This window comes from Ranitomeya imitator, chromosome 2, assembly GCF_032444005.1.
Source record: "Ranitomeya imitator isolate aRanImi1 chromosome 2, aRanImi1.pri, whole genome shotgun sequence".
NCBI classification, from domain to species: Eukaryota; Metazoa; Chordata; class Amphibia; order Anura; family Dendrobatidae; genus Ranitomeya; species Ranitomeya imitator.
Window position 1 is genome coordinate 403138538 of NC_091283.1, and position 19615 is coordinate 403158152.

Below are 19615 nucleotides of genomic sequence, written 5' to 3' on the forward strand. Positions count from 1 at the left end.
TAATGTTCCAGGCTTTAGCCAGTAACAGAGAGAAGGAAGGATCACTTGTGCTAAAAACATCTGGGGCAATTATTAAAACAATACCAAGCAACGAAATGGATGGTGAGAATAGTTACTGTTTTAGCAGTAGGGGGCATACACAGATGCAAAGGTCTCATTACCGACACTTTATTTTACAGATCTTGTCTGTTTGAATGTCTACGTTGATGAAATAGGGAAATCGTCATTATCATCCGGGCGCTCTGCGTTGGTGAGTTCAGCTCTAGCATATAAATTCCTCCATGATAATGTCATACACTGAGCCTGATAAATGACATGGTTTTGTTGCTTTACAGTACAAACCTAATGGACTAAAGGCATCGAACATCCAAATGAGGAGTCTGGATCTCAGGACACTGAGTCTACAGCTGGACAAAGACAGCCGAAGGGTGTACAATAATGTGTCCAGGTGGGTTTTAATGAAACATATATAATACTACCCCTATGAAAAGAATATAACTACTATAATACTGCCCCTATGTACAAGAATATACCTACTATAATACTGACCCTATGTAAAAGAATATAACTACTATAATACTGCTCCTATGAAAAGAATATAACTACTATAATACTGCTCCTATGTACAAGAATATACCTACTATAATACTGACCCTATGTACAAGAATATAACTACTATAATACTGCCCTTATGTACAAGAATATAACTACTACTAGATGGCAGCCCGATTCTAAAGAATCGGGAGTCTAGAATCCATATATACTTTATTTATTCAAATGTAAAAATAATACAATTAATAAATAATAGTAAGAAAGAACAAAAAATGGCTGCACTCACCAGCTCTTGACAATTCTTGTTATTTAAGGTACAGTTACACAGGATCCATGAACATGCTTATGAGGGGAGGGATGAAAGACATCAGACGACAACTTTGCGTGTTGTGGCAAATGCCACAACAACGGTTCTTTGCTTAAGAACAATGTCAGGTAGTAGGAAAATAGCCAGTTAATAATAGGCAATAGTTCTTTGCAGGAATGCAGATATTAATAAATAGGCAGTTTATATTGCAGAGAAATTGCTGGGCAATAATGGACAATGTCCTTATGTGGCAAATAATAGAGCAATATACCCAATGTGGCAAAGAAGAGGTTAATAAACGGCAGTCTCTCAGTATAACAGTCAGTGAATAATAGGCAGTATATGGAGAAAACACCAAACAAAAGTTCAAAATTGGTGTGAAAATATCACTGAACCACTTCACAACTAAATATATATAGTTTTGGTAAATGGTATTATCATTTTTTTGACGAAATTCGGCAGGAGCTTGAAGAGCAACGTCACTGGGCCCGCCTCCACGCAGTAGAAACTTGCTGTGAGGTAAAAATTCAAAAATCACACCAAAATGGCGGGCGGAGTGTGTCACAGTACGGCACGTTTCTGATTGGTCGCTCGCAGCAGGCGGCAACCAATCAGACACTGGACACTGTTGACGTCACTTATCTCCGGACATTAGCTCCGGACATTAGCTCCGGACAGGAAGTTGGCACAAATTGCAGGAAGTAGTATTCTAGGCAATTATATATTAGATAATACTGCCCCTATGTACCAGAATATAACTACTATAATACTGCCCTTATGTACAAGAATATAACTACTATAATACTGCCCCTATGTACAAGAATATAACTACTATAATACTGCCCCTATGTATAAGAATATAACTACTATAATACTGCCCCTATGTACAAGATTATACTATAATACTGCCCCCTATATATAAGGATATAACTACTATAATACTGCCCCTATGTACAAGAATATACCTACTATAATACTGACCCTATGTACAAGAATATAACTACTATAATACTGCCTCTATGTACAAGAATATACCTACTATAATACTGCCCCCTATGAAAAGAATATAACTACTATAATGCTGCTCCTATGTACAAGAATATAACTATTATAATACTGTCCCCTATGTACAGGAATATAACTATTATAATACTGCTCCTATGTACAAGAATATAACTACTATAATACTGCTCCCTATGTATAAGAATATAACTACTATAATACTGCTCCTATGCACAAGAATCTAACTACTATAATACTGCTTATATGTACAAGAATATAACTACTATAATGCTTCCCCCTATATACAAGAATATAACTACTATAATACTGCTCTTATGTACAATATAACTACTATAATACTGCCCTTATGTACAAGAATATAACTACTATAATACTGCCCTTATGTACAAGAATATAACTACTATAATACTGCCCCTATGTACAAGAATATAACTACTATAATACTGCCCCTATGTATAAGAATATAACTACTATAATACTGCCCCTATGTACAAGATTATACTATAATACTGCCCCCTATATATAAGGATATAACTACTATAATACTGCCCCTATGTACAAGAATATACCTACTATAATACTGACCCTATGTACAAGAATATAACTACTATAATACTGCCTCTATGTACAAGAATATACCTACTATAATACTGCCCCTATGAAAAGAATATAACTACTATAATGCTGCTCCTATGTACAAGAATATAACTATTATAATACTGTCCCCTATGTACAGGAATATAACTATTATAATACTGCTCCTATGTACAAGAATATAACTACTATAATACTGCTCCCTATGTATAAGAATATAACTACTATAATACTGCTCCTATGCACAAGAATCTAACTACTATAATACTGCTTATATGTACAAGAATATAACTACTATAATGCTTCCCCCTATATACAAGAATATAACTACTATAATACTGCTCTTATGTACAATATAACTACTATAATACTGCCCCTATATACAAGAATATAACTACTATAATACTGCTCTTATGTACAAGAATATAACTACTATAATACTGCTCCTATGTACAAGAATATAACTACTATAATACTGCTCCTATGTACAAAAATATATCTACTATAATACTGCCCCTATGTACAAGAATATAACTACTATAATACTGTCCCTATGTACAATAATATAACTACTACAATACTGTCCCTATGTACAAGAATATAACTACTATAATACTGTCCCTATGTACAAGAATATAACTACTACAATACTGTCCCTATATACAAGAATATAACTACTATAATACTGTCCCTATGTACAAGAATATAACTACTATAATACTGCCCCCTATGTACAAGAATATAACTACTATAATACTGTCCCTATGTACAAGAATATAACTACTATAATACTGCCCCTATGTACAAGAATATAACTACTATAATACTGCCTCTATAAATAAGAATATAACTACTATAATACTGCCCCTATGTAGAAGAATATAACTACTATAATACTGCCCCTATGTAGAAGAATATAACTACTATAATATAATACTGCCCCTATGTACAAGAATATAACTACTATAATACTGCCCCCTATTTATAACAATATAACTAATATAATACCACTCTCTATGTAGAACAATATGTGTTATAACTCTGCACCTATCTGAACAACTTTTATACAATGGAATAGACACACTATAAAGAATAATAGTTCAGGCCTCTAAATTAGAAAATGTTTTAACATGAAATTTCTTTTTGCAGTTTTGAGGTTTTTCCCTGCCAGGAGCCTGGATACAGCCTACAGAAAATAAGGGCATCACGAGTTCATGGTGAGGGTAAAGAAGACTGTGGCCTAAGCCGATACATGACAAAATCGCTCCTCCTGCCCATTAACACATTTGCAGGAATCATTCAGTGACAGCATGGACCCTGTATGAACTGTGACCAACACACTAACGTGTTATGGAGCTGTGGTTTTATGATCACAACATGTGTACACTGGAAACAATTTCATATTCACTATCTATATAACTAAATTTGTCAATTGAGGAGGGGACTACAGTTCCCAGCATTATCTGCCACCGGTAGAAGTGCTCCGAGGTGCCTGTTCCTGCTGCACATAGACCTTGGATCGTTTTATTCTTGGGATGATCAAAATGATTTCTGCTGTTTATACAGGGAAAGGGGATAATATACTGTATATTTATTAAAGTTGCTTTACCAAATAAACTTACAATGAGGGCTGATTAGTGAGCGGTAGGGGGGTAGTTATTCCTAAAGACTAATGTCATGGCGCCACCTTGTGTCACAATTTGTGTATTTAATCCAGACTACTACTAAATATGTTGAAAAGGTCATTTTTGCCTGCTGTGATACATATCTGACATCTGCCCGTAACGGTAACGATCGGCGCTAGCCGCCATTACTTAACTATTTAAATGCGGCTGTCAATCATTGATCACCAGAGTGCCCCACCATGGCAGCGGAGGGAATGCTGACAGCCACCGGTCGCCATTACCTTGATGCTCTCTGCTTCAAAAGACCACGATCAGGGCCGGCGTCAGCACCCGGCACAGCGGGCAAATGCCGGGGCCCTGGGGAGAGAGGGGGGCCCACTTAGCTGTCATAGATACAGCTGGGAGAGCAGAGCAGGAGATAACATGCTCTCTCCCCCCACAAAGTCACTGCTGGCTGCGTTCTCTTAACCCCTATGTGCCAGCTCTGACACAAGCATCTTCTCACTCAGTCAGTGCAGCCAGGCAGGCACACATAGGGGTTAACAGAAGGCAGCCAGTGTGACATTGTGGGCGGAGAGAGCACCTTCTCTGCTCTCCCCCCTGGCTGGCTGCAGACAGTGCTGAAGTTTATCAGGCAGATTCCAAGGAGCTCCGTCCTACTAGTGCCTGAGTGCAAAGGTATCTTGCAGTTGTGGCTCAGTCTGCTGCTGTCTGTCTCCGCTGCCTAAAAATGTGGGTGATGTCTGGAGGAGAAGCTGGTGGGGTGCAGCCTGTAGCCGCCCAGCTCACCCAGAATACATGCATGCTGCACCAAACCTGCACCAGTGGGGTAGGAAGAAGCTTAACCCCTTCCCATCTGTATGAAGGTTATTGCTGAACCTTAAAGATAACAATCCGACCCGCATAAATGGGGTTAACCAGATGCCAGGAGGGAGGGGAGCTGCTGCCATGGATAAATCTGAGCTGTGGGCTGTAGGTTGGGGCCCCGTGGCCCCAGGCTGGTGACTGGAGGGACTCTGCCCAGTGCTGGCATGTGGGTGATTTCTGCTCCGGAGTCTCAGCTTCTCTCCTCCAGGTCACACTGTGCAGTCACAGCAACATTGGTTGTCTCTGTCCAGGTCCCAGCAGCTGCCACTGCTCCCACCACGGACATGGCATCACTTAACCCTTCCCCTGCAGCCACCGGCAACAAATCCACATTATTCCTTGATTAAATCAGGTTCCAACCCAATAGAGGAGCAGACATTTCCTGCTGCCATTAGGGTCCGGGAGGGGGTGACCTGTGACATTGGTGCCCTGCTACTCTGTAGTGGGGGGTGAAAAGTGTAACATGGGGTAACGATGACGGAGAAATGCACAGGATAATAGTGAGCGCGACAGAGGGCAGTGTATGGTATGGAGCAGTCAGGGGGTGGGCTGCAGGATCCCCCCATACTGTACATGACTGCTCGGGACAGGGAGGCGTTTAATGAGCTTCTAATGAGAGGGCACTAATTGGGTCATTAGGGTTTGTGGAAAGGATTCAGCATCAGGTCCCTCATTAATGCCCGAGCCGCCTGTTACTTTGTAGCACAGATCTGTTGGGGCCGCAAAACCAAACAACGTTGTTTATGTAGAAAAGTCTTTGTTTCATAGAAAAACTCAAAACAGAAAAACACCTCTCCTGTACATATACACTGCACAGCACCTTTCCTCCTGTATATATATACACTGCACAGCACCTCTCCTGTATATATACACTGCACAGCACCTTTCCTCCTGTATATATACACTGCACAGCACCTCTCCTGTATATATACACTGCACAGCACCTCCTCCTGTATATATACACTGCAGAATCTACAATAGCTGTCACTCATGTAAGAAGTGAAATCTGGCATTGTATTATACATTTCTCTGCCGTATCTGTGCATCATAAATCAGGGTATGTGTTAAAGGGGGGGGGCCCACTGAGACTCTTTCGCCCGGGGCCCTCGAAAACCTGGAGCCAGCCCTGACCACGATATTTTACTATATACCACAAAACTGGGTTATTCTGGTATATAATATTAGAGCTCAAATGCCGAAACAAATTAAGTAAAAATAAAACAAAAATATATAAAAAATATCTAAGTTTAAGCTAGGTGGTTCATCTTGCTCCTTTGACTTCACTTCTCCTTCCTTTAGAAAGTGATCCCTGAGTTTTCTGTGTGGAAACACATGTAAAACACATAAAAAAGCAACGTAAACATTTTCTTTGCTTGGACCTTATTCCGATTTGTTTCCCTGCACACCAAAAAACATGCATCAAAAATAGTTGTTACTTTCCATCCCTGGGGTTATTGACCTTTGGTGCGCTTTTTTGACCAAGCAATTTTTCATTCTTGTGCTCTTTCGTTTTTTCTTCCCCTTCTTCCAGGAACCATAGCTTTTTTATGTCTCTGGTGACACGGCCGTGCGAGGACTTGTTTTTTGAGTTGCAGTTGGCTTCCCATATAATGTACTGAAAAATGGGGGAGAAAAAATTCCCAGTGATGTAAACTGGTGAAACTTGCACTTCCGCCATTGTTTTTGTAGGGGTTATGTTGTTTTATCAATATTCATTGTGCAGTAAAAATGACCTACACACATGATTCTCCAGGTCAGAATGATTACAGTGATAAGAATTTTTTTTTTTTACATTTAAATTCAGAACATTTAAAAAAAATAAATTGGTTTCTGCCTCCACATTCCAACACCTGATGTTTTTATTTTTACAGTGATGGAGCTGGGTGAGGGCTTGTCATTTGGTTCCATTCATACATCTGTGTGAGTGTTCCCATCTGAGAGAAATGGCACCATTTATTTTTCTCAGGTTTCCTGGGTATATCTTTGAGGTGTTTTTTTTATAACATTGACTCATAGTTTAAAAAAAGGGATAAACTATGGAGGGAAAACTGAAGTAAAAAATCTGACAGTGTCGCCCGTTTTCCACGGATCCCCATAGATTTTAATGGCAGAGTCTGAACGGATGAGAATAAGGACCTGCCCGAGTCTCATGGAGCAGTTTTTTAAGACTGATATGTGTATGGATCAATAAATCTCTGTGTATCATTGTGCTTCACGGAAAAAAAAGCAGACAGAACTAGGACTTGTCAAACGGCAGTATAACAAGGACGATGATCGCATTGCAATATTCGGGAATGGCCATCGGCAGGGCCGTATTTAGAGTTTCTGCTGCCCTAGGCACTTTTAGTGCTACTTCCCCCATTGGTGAGTATGACATTATCAGCAGTGACTTTGGCAAGAATCGCTGATGTGAAAGTTGCCTTTTGCAGAAGATCCGTCAGTTTTTCCGCATCTGCCGCGTAACGGATCACTTACGGCAACAGTGCGTTCGGCCTCATTCATTCCTTATGGGATTTGCTAGCACTTGCTGTGATCCTGCAAATGCGGTACCATACCTCCCAACTTGTGAAGGGAAAGTGGGATAAAGTTTGCGGCGCGCATAGCACGCAGCGGCAAAGTTTAGATCATGCCTCTGACCACACCCATTTCCCATCTAGTCACACCCATATCCACACCCCAACCACACCCATTTAGTACTGCTGATCACACTGTTTCATAAACAATAATTAACAATAATTATAAACAAAAAAAAATATGGCCACACAGTGCTCCATACTGTATAAAGACCCCACATCATGCTCAATACTGTATAATGGCCACACAGTGCTCCATACTGTATAATGGCCACACATGATGCTCCATACTGTATAACGACCCCACATGATGCTCAATACTGTATAATGGCCACACAGTGCTCCATACTGTATAATGGCCACACATGATGCTCAATACTGTATAATGGCCACAGAGTGCTCCATACTGTATAATCTCCACACATGATGCTCAATACTGTATAATGGCCACACAGTGCTTCATACTGTATAATGGCCCCACATTATGCTCAATACTGTATAATGGCCACAGAGTGCTCCATACTGTATAATCTCCACACATGATGCTCCATACAGTATAATAGCCCCACATGATGCTCCATACTGTATAATGGCCCCACATGATGCTCAATACTGTATAATGGTCCCACATGATGCTCAATACTATATAATGGCCCCACATGATACTCAATACTGTATAATGGCCACATATGATGCTCGATACTGTATAATGGCCACACATGATGCTCAATACTGTATAATGGCCACATATAGTGCTCCATACTGTATAATAGCCACACGTGATGCTCCATACTGTATAATGACCCCACATGATGCTCCATACTTTATAATGCTCCACATGATGCTCAATACTGTATAATGCCCCACATGATGCTTAATACTGTATATAATGGCCACACATGATGCTCAATACTGTATAATGGCCACACAGTGCTCCATACTGTATAATGGCCACACATGATGCTCAATACTGTATAATGGTCCCACATGATGCTCAATACTGTATAATGGTCCCACATGATGCTCAATACTGTATAATGGTCCCACATGATGCTCCATACTGTATAATGGCCACACATGATGCTCAATACTGTATAACGATCCCACATGATGCTCAATACTGTATAATGGTCCCACATGATGCTCAATACTGTATAATGGTCCCACATGATGCTCCATACTGTATAATGGCCGCACATGATGCTCAATACTGTATAATGGCTAAACATGATGCTCAATACTGTATAATGGCCGCACATGATGCTCAATACTGTATAATGGCCCCACAGTGCTCCATACTGTATAATGGCCCCAAATTATGCTCAATATTGTATAATGGCCACACAGTGCTCCATACTGTATAATCTCCACACATGATGCTCAATACTGTATAATGGCCACACAGTGCTTCATACTGTATAATGGCCCCACATTATGCTCAATACTGTATAATGGCCACAGAGTGCTCCATACTGTATAATCTCCACACATGATGCTCCATACAGTATAATAGCCCCACATGATGCTCCATACTGTATAATGGCCCCACATGATGCTCAATACTGTATAATGGTCCCACATGATGCTCAATACTATATAATGGCCCCACATGATACTCAATACTGTATAATGGCCACAGATGATGCTCGATACTGTATAATGGCCACACATGATGCTCAATACTGTATAATGGCCACACATAGTGCTCCATACTGTATAATAGCCACACGTGATGCTCCATACTGTATAATGACCCCACATGATGCTCCATACTTTATAATGCTCCACATGATGCTCAATACTGTATAATGCCCCACATTTTGCTTAATACTGTATAATGACCCCACATGATGCTCCATAGTGTATAATGGCCACACATGATGCTCCATACTGTATAATGGCCACACATGATGCTCAATACTGTATAATGACCCCACATGATGGTCAATACTGTATAATGGCCACAAATGATGCTCCATACTGTATAATGGCCACACAGTGCTCCATACTGTATAATGGCCACACAGTGCTCCATACTGTATAATGACCCCACATGATGGTCAATACTGTATAATGGCCACAAATGATGCTCCATACTGTATAATGCCCCCCTCCCATCTTGTATGCATGGCTCATCTCCCCGCCCTCCCATCTTGTATGCATGGCTCATCTCCCCCCTCCCATCCTGTATGCATGGCTCATCACCCCCCCTCCCTGTATGCATGGCTCATCCCCCCCTTGTATGCATGGCTCATCTCCCCCCTGTATGCATGGCTCATCTCCCCCCCTCCCTGTATGCATGGCTCATCTCCCCCCTCCTGTATGCATGGCTCATCTCCCTCCCCCTCCTGTATGCATGGCTCATCTCCCCCCTCCCTGTATGCATGGCTCATCTCCCCCCTCCTGTATGCATGGCTTATCCCCCCTCCCTGTATGCATGGCTCACCCCCCCCCCTCGTGTATGCATGGCTCATCCCCCCCTCCTGTATGCATGGCTCATCTTCCCCCTCCTGTATGCATGGCTCATCTCCCCCTCCTGTATGCATGGCTCATCTACCCCCCCTCCCTGTATGCATGGCCCATCTCCCCCCTCCCTGTATGCATGGCTCATCCCCCCTCCTGTATGCATGGCTCATCTCCCCCCTCCTGTATGTATGGCTCATCTCTCCCCCTCCTCCTGTATGCATGGCTCATCCCCCCCTCCTGTATGCATGGTTCATCTCCCCCCCTCCTGTATGCATGGCTCATCTCCCCCCTCCTGTATGCATGGCTCATCTCCCCCCTCCCTGTATGCATGGCTCATCTCCTACCTCCCTGTATGCATGGCTCACCTCCTCCCTCCCCTGCATGCATGGCTCATCGGCTCCCCACTCCCATCTTGCATGGCTTGGCTCCCCTTCCTCCCTTCATCCTCTCACCCCGTCCATATTCATCACCTTAATGAGTGGTATCATGTGACCACTCACACAGGACGAGCTGCCGGCGCTGAGACCAGGCATCGCTGGAGTAGGGTGAGTACAATGTCTTCAAGGAGGCGGGTGGTCGGGCAGCCGTAGGGGTGGGGGTATGGACGGGGGGCGGGCGGTCGGGAGGTGACCCTGGACTTTAATTTAAATTTTTTTTTAAAAAACTGAAAAAAACTTGCTCAGTTAACCCTCCCCCCCCCCCCTCCGCATCGTCCCGCCCTAGGCTCGTGCCCTTAAGTGCCTAGTGGCAAATACGGCACTGGCTGTCAGCTCTGCTGACCTGAATGTGACAGCACGTACTTCTATGCAGCTGTCCCGCTCGGGTCAGGAGAGCTGCTGGCCAGTCCCAGCATTGCGATCGTCGTCCGTGTTATGCAACCGTATCATCGCGCCCTTAGGCTGGAGTCACACTCAGCGTAAGACAATACGGTCCATATATTACGGCCGTAATACGCTGAAAAGTCCCCAAAATAGTGGTCCGTAGCTCCTCCATAGGCAGGGTGTTTCAGCGTTTTTTTGCGCATGGCATCCTCCGTATGTAATCCGTATGGCATCCGTACTGCGTGTTTTTCTCGCAGGCTTGCAAAACCAACATACGGCTATACAAGGGATCCATGTGTAAAAAAAAAAACATATATACTGTATATATGTCAGTAGACACATATATGTATATATATTATTACTTCATACAGCGCTAGATAGCTTTAAAGCCGGTAATTCAATTGCCGGCTTTTGCTATCTCCTTCCTAAAACCCGACATGATATGAGACCTGGTTTACATACAGTAAACCATCTCATATCACCTTTTTTTTGCATATTCCACACTACTAATGTTAGTAGTGTGTATATGCAAAATTTGGCCGTTCTAGCTATTAAATTAAAGGGTTAAATGGCGGAAAAAATTGGCGTGGGCTCCCGCGCAATTTTCTCCGCCAGAGTAGTAAAGCCAGTGTCTGAGGGCAGATATTAATAGCCTGGAGAGGGTCCATGGTTATTGCCCCCCCCCCCCCTGACTAAAAACATCTGCCCCCAGCCACCCCAGAAAAGGCACATCTGGAAGATGCGCCCATTCTGGCACTTGGCCACTCTCTTCCCATTCCCGTGTAGCGGTGGGATATGGGGTAATGAAGGGTTAATGCCACCTTGCTATTGTAAGGTGACATTAAGCCAGATTAATAATGGAGAGGCGTCAATTATGACACCTATCCATTATTAATCCAATAGTAGTAAAGGGTTAAAAAATACACAAACACATTATTAAAAAGTATTTTAATGAAAAAATCACAAAGGTTGTTGTAATATTTTATTCTACGCTCAATCCACTCACTGAAGACCCTCGATCTGTAACAAAAAAAAAAAAAACAACAATATCTCATACCTTCCGAAGATCTGTAAAGTCCCACGATGTAAATCCATCTGAAGGGGTTAAAATATTTTGCAGCAAGGAGCTCTGCTAATGCAGCGCTGCTCCTTGCTGCAAAACCCCGGAGAATGAAGGTAAAGTAGGTCAATGACCTATATTTACCTTCATTTGCGGTGAGGCGCCCTCTGCTGGTTGTTCCTAGATCGTGGGCGCCTCACCGCAAATGAAGGTAAATATAGGTCAGCCACGAACAACATTCCATTAGCAAAGCTCGTGGCTGCAAAATATTTTAACCCCTTCAGATGGATTTACATCGTTGGACTTTACAGATCTGCGGAAGGTAAGGATATTGTTGGTTTATTTTATTTTTTTGGTTACAGAACGAGGGTCTTCAGTGATTGGATTGGGCGTTCAATAAAATATTACAACAACCTTTGTTTTTATTTCATTAAAATAATTTTTAATAATGTGTTTGTGTATTTTTTAACCCTTTACTAGTATTGGATTAATAATGGATAGGTGTCATAATTGACGCCTCTCCATTATTAATTTGGCTTAATGTCACCTTACAATAGCAAGGTGGCATTAACCCTTCATTACCCCATATCCCACCGCTACACGGGAATGGGAAGAGAGTGGCTAAGTGCCAGAATAGGCGCATCTTCCAGATGTGCCTTTTCTGGGGTGGCTGGGGGCAGATGTTTTTAGCCAGGGGGGGGGCAATAATCATGGACCCTCTCCAGGCTATTAATATCTGCCCTCAGTCACTGGCTTTACTACTCTGGCGGAGAAAATTGCGCGGGAGCCCACACCAATTTTTCCGCCATTTAACCCTTTAATTTAGTAGATAGAACGGCCAAATTTTGCATATACACACTACTGACATTAGTAGTGTGGAATATGCAAAAAAAATGGAGAGAAGACATGGTTTACTGTATGTAAACCATGTCTCATATCATGTCAGGTTTAGGAAGGAGAGAGCAAAAGCCGGTAATTGAATTACCGGCTTTAAACCTATCTAGCGCTGTTTGAAGTTAAAATATATATACATATATGTGTCTAATGACATATATATATATCTAATATATAAAGCTGAATGTGTGTGTGTGTGTGTGTGTGTGTATGTGTGTATGTCCGGGATTGGCATCTGCACCGTCGCCGCTACAGCCACAAAATTTTGCACAGTCACACATCTGGACCCCGAGAGCGTCATAGGCTATGTTGTGAGGCGAAATTTTAACCCCGCGTGTTCCAATTCAAACAATTTTGCCCCTATCTACATAATGGGGAAAAAAGTGAAAGGAAAAGTGTTGGAAGCGTCGCAGCTACAGCAACAAAATTTTGCACAGTCACACGTCTGGACCCTGAGAGCGTCATAGACTACGTTGTGAGGTGAAATTTTAACCCCGCGCTTTCCAATTCACCAAACAATTTTGCCCCTATCTACATAATGGGGAAAAAAGTGAAAGGAAAAGTGTTGGAGGCGTCGCAGCTACAGAAACAAAATTTTGCACAGTCACACGTCTGGACCCTGAGAGCGTCATAGGCTATGTTGTGAGGTGAAATTTTAACCCCGCGCTTTCCAATTCACCAAACAATTTTGCCCCTATCTACATAATGGGGAAAAAGTGAAATGAAAAGTGTTGGAGGCGTCGCAGCTACAGCCACAAAATTTTGCACAGTCACACGTCTGGACCCTGAGAGCGTCATAGGCTACGTTGTGAGGTGAAATTTTAACTCCGCGCTTTCCAATTCACCAAACTATTTTTCCCCTATCTACATAATGGGGAAAAGTGTTGGAGGCAAATTGACAGCTGCCAGATGTGAACAAGGGGGACTTAAAGAATGAGAGCGATGGCGCAAAAGAGTATATACCGTACAGTTGCTAAGGTGGGGCCCCGACATGAGATACTCACCACATACGGGGATATGACCACACACACAAAATGCGCCACACACTACCATGTGCTTGAACACATATCACCCTCAGCACACATTTCACCACACATACACCAACCTCGCCACATAAAAGTCGAAACACAAAAGTCGCCGCTCAAAACTCGCCACGCGCAAAACTCGCCACATGCAAAAACTAGGCTCACGCAAAACTCGCCACAAGTGCAAAACTCACCTCATGGAAAACTCGCCACACGCAAAATTTGCACACGCGGAAAAATTGCCACATGCACAAAATTTGCAACACATGCAAAAGTTGCCTCACACAAAACTTGCACATACTCAAAAGGCACCAGACATAAAACTCACCACGCGCAAAACTCGCCATGCGCAAAACTTGCTGCACACAACTTGCTACACTAACCTGTCACATGCAACTCGACACACAAAAAGTTGCTACACGCATGTTGCCACACAAAACTCATCTCACAAAAGTCACTACATGCATGTCGCCACACACAACTCAACACACACAACTTGACAAACGAAACTCGCCGTAAAACACACACAAGTCTGGTATTAGCCTTCAAAAATAAAAATCTGATTAATAAGCAGACAAACTACAACAAATGTACCATATAGGAAATACGGCAGCTGTCAGTCACATAACCTGTCTATTATGTGTATGTGTGAGCTAATATATACTGCCAGGGGGAGGGCTTCCTGTTGGCTGGGGATTTATCAGGCTGTCAATTTAGCTTACAAATACTGAGGTAAAAATACTGAGCAAATAACGTGCGAACGAGGTCTAATACAGGAGGAGATGACACACAGGTATATACTATATACAGGGGAGATGACACACAGATATATACTATATACAGGAGAGATGACACACAGGTATATACTATATAGAGGAGGAGATGACATACAGGTACATATATATACAGGAGGAGATGACATACAGGTATATACTATATACAGGAGATGACACACAGGTATATACTATATACAGGAGCAGATGACCTACAGGTATATACTATATACAGGAGGAGATGACATACAGGTATATGCTATATATAGAAGATGACATGCAGGTATATACTATATACAGGAGGAGATGACACACAGATATATACTATATACAGGGGAGATGACACACAGGTATATACTATATACAGGAGGAGATGACATACAGGTATATACTATATATAGAAGGAGATGACATTCAGGTATATACTATATATAGGGGAGATGACACACAGCAGGTATATACTATATACAGGGCAGATGACATACAGGTATATACTATATACAGGAGATGACATACAGATGTATACTATATATAAGGGAGATGACAAACATGTATATACTGAGGTGATGAGGTGAAAATGAGAGGTGTGAGGTGAAAATGAAAAGGTGTGAGTGCAAAATGAGAGGAGTGAGGAAAAATAGTGGAGTGATCAGAAAATGACAGATGTGAGGTCGAAATGACAAGTGTTAGGGGGGAATGAGAGGAGTGAGGGAGAAAATGAGAGGTGTGAGGGAGAAAATGAGAGGTGTGAGGGGGAAAATGAAAGATGTGATTGGGAAAATGAGAGGCGTGATGGGAAAATAAGAGAAGTGACGTGCTATAACTAACCACAGATATTTACTATGCCCAGACAACGCCGGGCTCTTCAGCTAGTACATATATATATATATATATATATATATATATATATATAGACAGTATATATATTTTTTTTAACACATGGATCCCTTGTATTTCCGTATGTCGGTTTTGCAAGCCTGCGATAAAAACACGCAGTACGGATTGCATACGGAGGATGCCATGCGCAAAATACGCTGACACACCCTGCCTATGGAGGAGCTACGGACCACTATTTTGGGGACTTTTCAGCGTATTATGGCCGTAATATACGGACCGTATTGTTTTACGCTGTGTGTGACGCCGGCCTTAACCATCTAGATTCTGCTACTGAAACTGATCATGGCCTTGGCACCAGGGTGTCAGTGGTAACATACCTCAGTGCTGTAAAAAGGAGGCGCTTATTTATAAGGGCCATTATTGACCGCCATAAAAAGGCAAATCAGCGGTCATCAAGGGGTTCATACTGCTAACATTTATTTTTAAAATGTATCACATTTAATAACATAGTAACATAGTAACATAGTTAGTAAGGCCGAAAAAAGACATTTGTCCATCCAGTTCAGCCTATATTCCATCATAATAAATACCCAGATCTACGTCCTTCTACAGAACCTAATAATTGTATGATACAATATTGTTCTGCTCCAGGAAGACATCCAGGCCTCTCTTGAACCCCTCGACTGAGTTCGCCATCACCACCTCCTCAGGCAAGCAATTCCAGATTCTCACTGCCCTAACAGTAAAGAATCCTCTTCTATGTTGGTGGAAAAACCTTCTCTCCTCCAGACGCAAAGAATGCCCCCTTGTGCCCGTCACCTTCCTTGGTATAAACAGATCCTCAGCGAGATATTTGTATTGTCCCCTTATATACTTATACATGGTTATTAGATCGCCCCTCAGTCGTCTTTTTTCTAGACTAAATAATCCTAATTTCGCTAATCTATCTGGGTATTGTAGTTCTCCCATCCCCTTTATTAATTTTGTTGCCCTCCTTTGTACTCTCTCTAGTTCCATTATATCCTTCCTGAGCACCGGTGCCCAAAACTGGACACAGTACTCCATGTGCGGTCTAACTAGGGATTTGTACAGAGGCAGTATAATGCTCTCATCATGTGTATCCAGACCTCTTTTAATGCACCCCATGATCCTGTTTGCCTTGGCAGCTGCTGCCTGGCACTGGCTGCTCCAGGTAAGTTTATCATTAACTAGGATCCCCAAGTCCTTCTCCCTGTCAGATTTACCCAGTGGTTTCCCGTTCAGTGTGTAATGGTGATATTGATTCCCTCTTCCCATGTGTATAACCTTACATTTATCATTGTTAAACCTCATCTGCCACCTTTCAGCCCAAGTTTCCAACTTATCCAGATCCATCTGTAGCAGAATACTATCTTCTCTTGTATTAACTGCTTTACATAGTTTTGTATCATCTGCAAATATCGATATTTTACTGTGTAAACCTTCTACCAGATCATTAATGAATATGTTGAAGAGAACAGGTCCCAATACTGACCCCTGCGGTACCCCACTGGTCACAGCGACCCAGTTAGAGACTATACCATTTATAACCACCCTCTGCTTTCTATCACTAAGCCAGTTACTAACCCATTTACACACATTTTCCCCCAGACCAAGCATTCTCATTTTGTGTACCAACCTCTTGTGCGGCACGGTATCAAACGCTTTGGAAAAATCGAGATATACCACGTCCAATGACTCACCGTGGTCCAGTCTATAGCTTACCTCTTCATAAAAACTGATTAGATTGGTTTGACAGGAGCGATTTCTCATAAACCCATGCTGATATGGAGTTAAACAGTTATTCTCATTGAGATAATCCAGAATAACATCCCTCAGAAACCCTTCAAATATTTTACCAACAATAGAGGTTAGACTTACTGGCCTATAATTTCCAGGTTCACTTTTAGAGCCCTTTTTGAATATTGGCACCACATTTGCTATGCGCCAGTCCTGCGGAACAGACCCTGTCGCTATAGAGTCACTAAAAATAAGAAATAATGGTTTATCTATTACATTACTTAGTTCTCTTAGTACTCGTGGGTGTATGCCATCCGGACCCGGAGATTTATCTATTTTAATCTTATTTAGCCGGTTTCGCACCTCTTCTTGGGTTAGATTGGTGACCCTTAATATAGGGTTTTCATTGTTTCTTGGGATTTCACCTAGCATTTCATTTTCCACCGTGAATACCGTGGAGAAGAAGGTGTTTAATATGTTAGCTTTTTCCTCGTCATCTACAACCATTCTTTCCTCACTATTTTTTAAGGGGCCTACATTTTCAGTTTTTATTCTTTTACTATTGATATAGTTGAAGAACAGTTTGGGATTAGTTTTACTCTCCTTAGCAATGTGCTTCTCTGTTTCCTTTTTGGCAGCTTTAATTATTTTTTTAGATAAAGTATTTTTCTCCCTATAGTTTTTTAGAGCTTCAATGGTGCCATCCTGCTTTAGTAGTGCAAATGCTTTCTTTTTACTGTTAATTGCCTGTCTTACTTCTTTGTTTAGCCACATTGGGTTTTTCCTATTTCTAGTCCTTTTATTCCCACAAGGTATAAACCGCTTACACTGCCTATTTAGGATGTTCTTAAACATTTCCCATTTATTATCTGTATTCTCATTTCTGAGGATATTGTCCCAGTCTACCAGATTAAGGGCATCTCTAAGCTGTTCAAACTTTGCCTTCCTAAAGTTCAATGTTTTTGTGACTCCCTGACAAGTCCCCCTAGTGAAAGACAGGTGAAACTGCACAATATTGTGGTCGCTATTTCCTAAATGCCCAACCACCTGCAGATTTGTTATTCTGTCAGGTCTATTAGATTGTATTAGGTCTAAAAGTGCTGCTCCTCTGGTTGGATTCTGCACCAATTGTGAAAGATAATTTTTCTTGGTTATTAGCAGAAACCTGTTGCCTTTATGGGTTTCACAGGTTTCTGTTTCCCAGTTAATATCCGGGTAGTTAAAGTCCCCCATAACCAGGACCTCATTATGGGTTGCAGCTTCATCTATCTGCTTTAGAAGTAGACTTTCCATGCTTTCTGTTATATTTGGGGGTTTGTAACAGACCCCAATGAGAATTTTGTTACCATTTTTCCCTCCATGAATTTCAACCCATATGGACTCGACATCCTCATTCCCTTCGCTAATATCCTCCCTTAAAGTGGACTTTAGACAAGACTTTACATAGAGACAAACCCCTCCTCCTCTCCGATTTTTACGATCCTTTCTAAACAGACTGTAACCCTGTAAGTTAACTGCCCAGTCATAGCTTTCATCTAACCATGTCTCGGTTATTCCCACTATGTCAAAGTTACCTGTAGATATTTCTGCTTCTAGTTCTTCCATCTTGTTTGTCAGGCTTCTGGCGTTTGCGAGCATGCAGTTTAGAGGATTTTGTTTTGTTCCAATCTCCTCACTGTGGATTGTTTTAGAAATGTTCCTACCTCCCTTCTGAGTATGTTTTCCTGGGTCGTCTTTGTTCGAGTCTAATGTTTTTCTTCCCGTCCCCTCTTCTTCTAGTTTAACGCCCTCCTGATGAGTGTAGCGTAAGTATTACCAACACTGGTTAAACATGGCTTCATTGCACGGTGACCCACCACTAGGACTGTCTAAAATTACCTCAGGAAAGAAATATATCTTGGTACCGTGTTAGCCAGTAGATAGAAAAATATTTAGAATTGAGAGTCCTCAGTGGTCTTGAAAGCTTGCAATTTATTACCATCTTTTCAGTTAGCCATTAAAAGGTATCAACCACTGAGGACTCTCAATTCTAAATATTTTTAAAATTACCTCAGCAGAGTGCAGACCCTCGTTACACAAGAGAAGGTGGAGAGAAGTCTGGAACATTCTCCCCCCAAGTAGACGCCTCAGACAGCAACCAATCAGAGCCTTTCGCTCATTCCCTCATCTGCGGTGCATATATGAAACGTTTCACCTGATAGGGCACCATTTTTTTTTCTTATCACTGGTTATTCATCTTGCAGCCGCTAGATGGCAGCAGACATCGCGGTCTTCTCTGTGTCTTGTCTATCTGCTTTCTTTACTTCTCTGCTCTATGCGCTTCATACCGTCTCCAAGCGACGGTGACAGGTGACATGTCAGGTGTGTGAGCAGCGACACCTGCTGGTGGGCGTGGTTAGCAGCTAAGGAGCGGTTTGTGCAGCAGGTTGCAGGCCGGTGA

At 41.9% G+C, this 19615-nt stretch overlaps 1 protein-coding gene across 7 annotated transcripts in view; it reads left to right on the forward strand.

Moving 5' to 3' along the window:
- The window catches only part of PIK3R6 (phosphoinositide-3-kinase regulatory subunit 6), a 129969-nt gene extending 125748 nt beyond the window's left edge, over positions 1–4221 (forward strand). For 4 of the 7 annotated variants that reach the window (XM_069750647.1, XM_069750642.1, XM_069750646.1 and 1 more), the window contains exons 17-20: positions 12–102; positions 180–250; positions 336–448; positions 3626–4221. In XM_069750647.1, coding sequence (XP_069606748.1) covers positions 12–102; positions 180–250; positions 336–448; positions 3626–3782 — 432 coding nt within the window. In that variant the 3' untranslated portion in view covers positions 3783–4221. The remainder of the gene's footprint in view (positions 1–11; positions 103–179; positions 251–335; positions 449–3625) is intronic. The other 3 variants (XM_069750644.1, XM_069750649.1, XM_069750648.1) reach the window with 3 other exon arrangements.
- The last annotated feature ends 15394 nt before the right edge of the window (positions 4222–19615 follow it).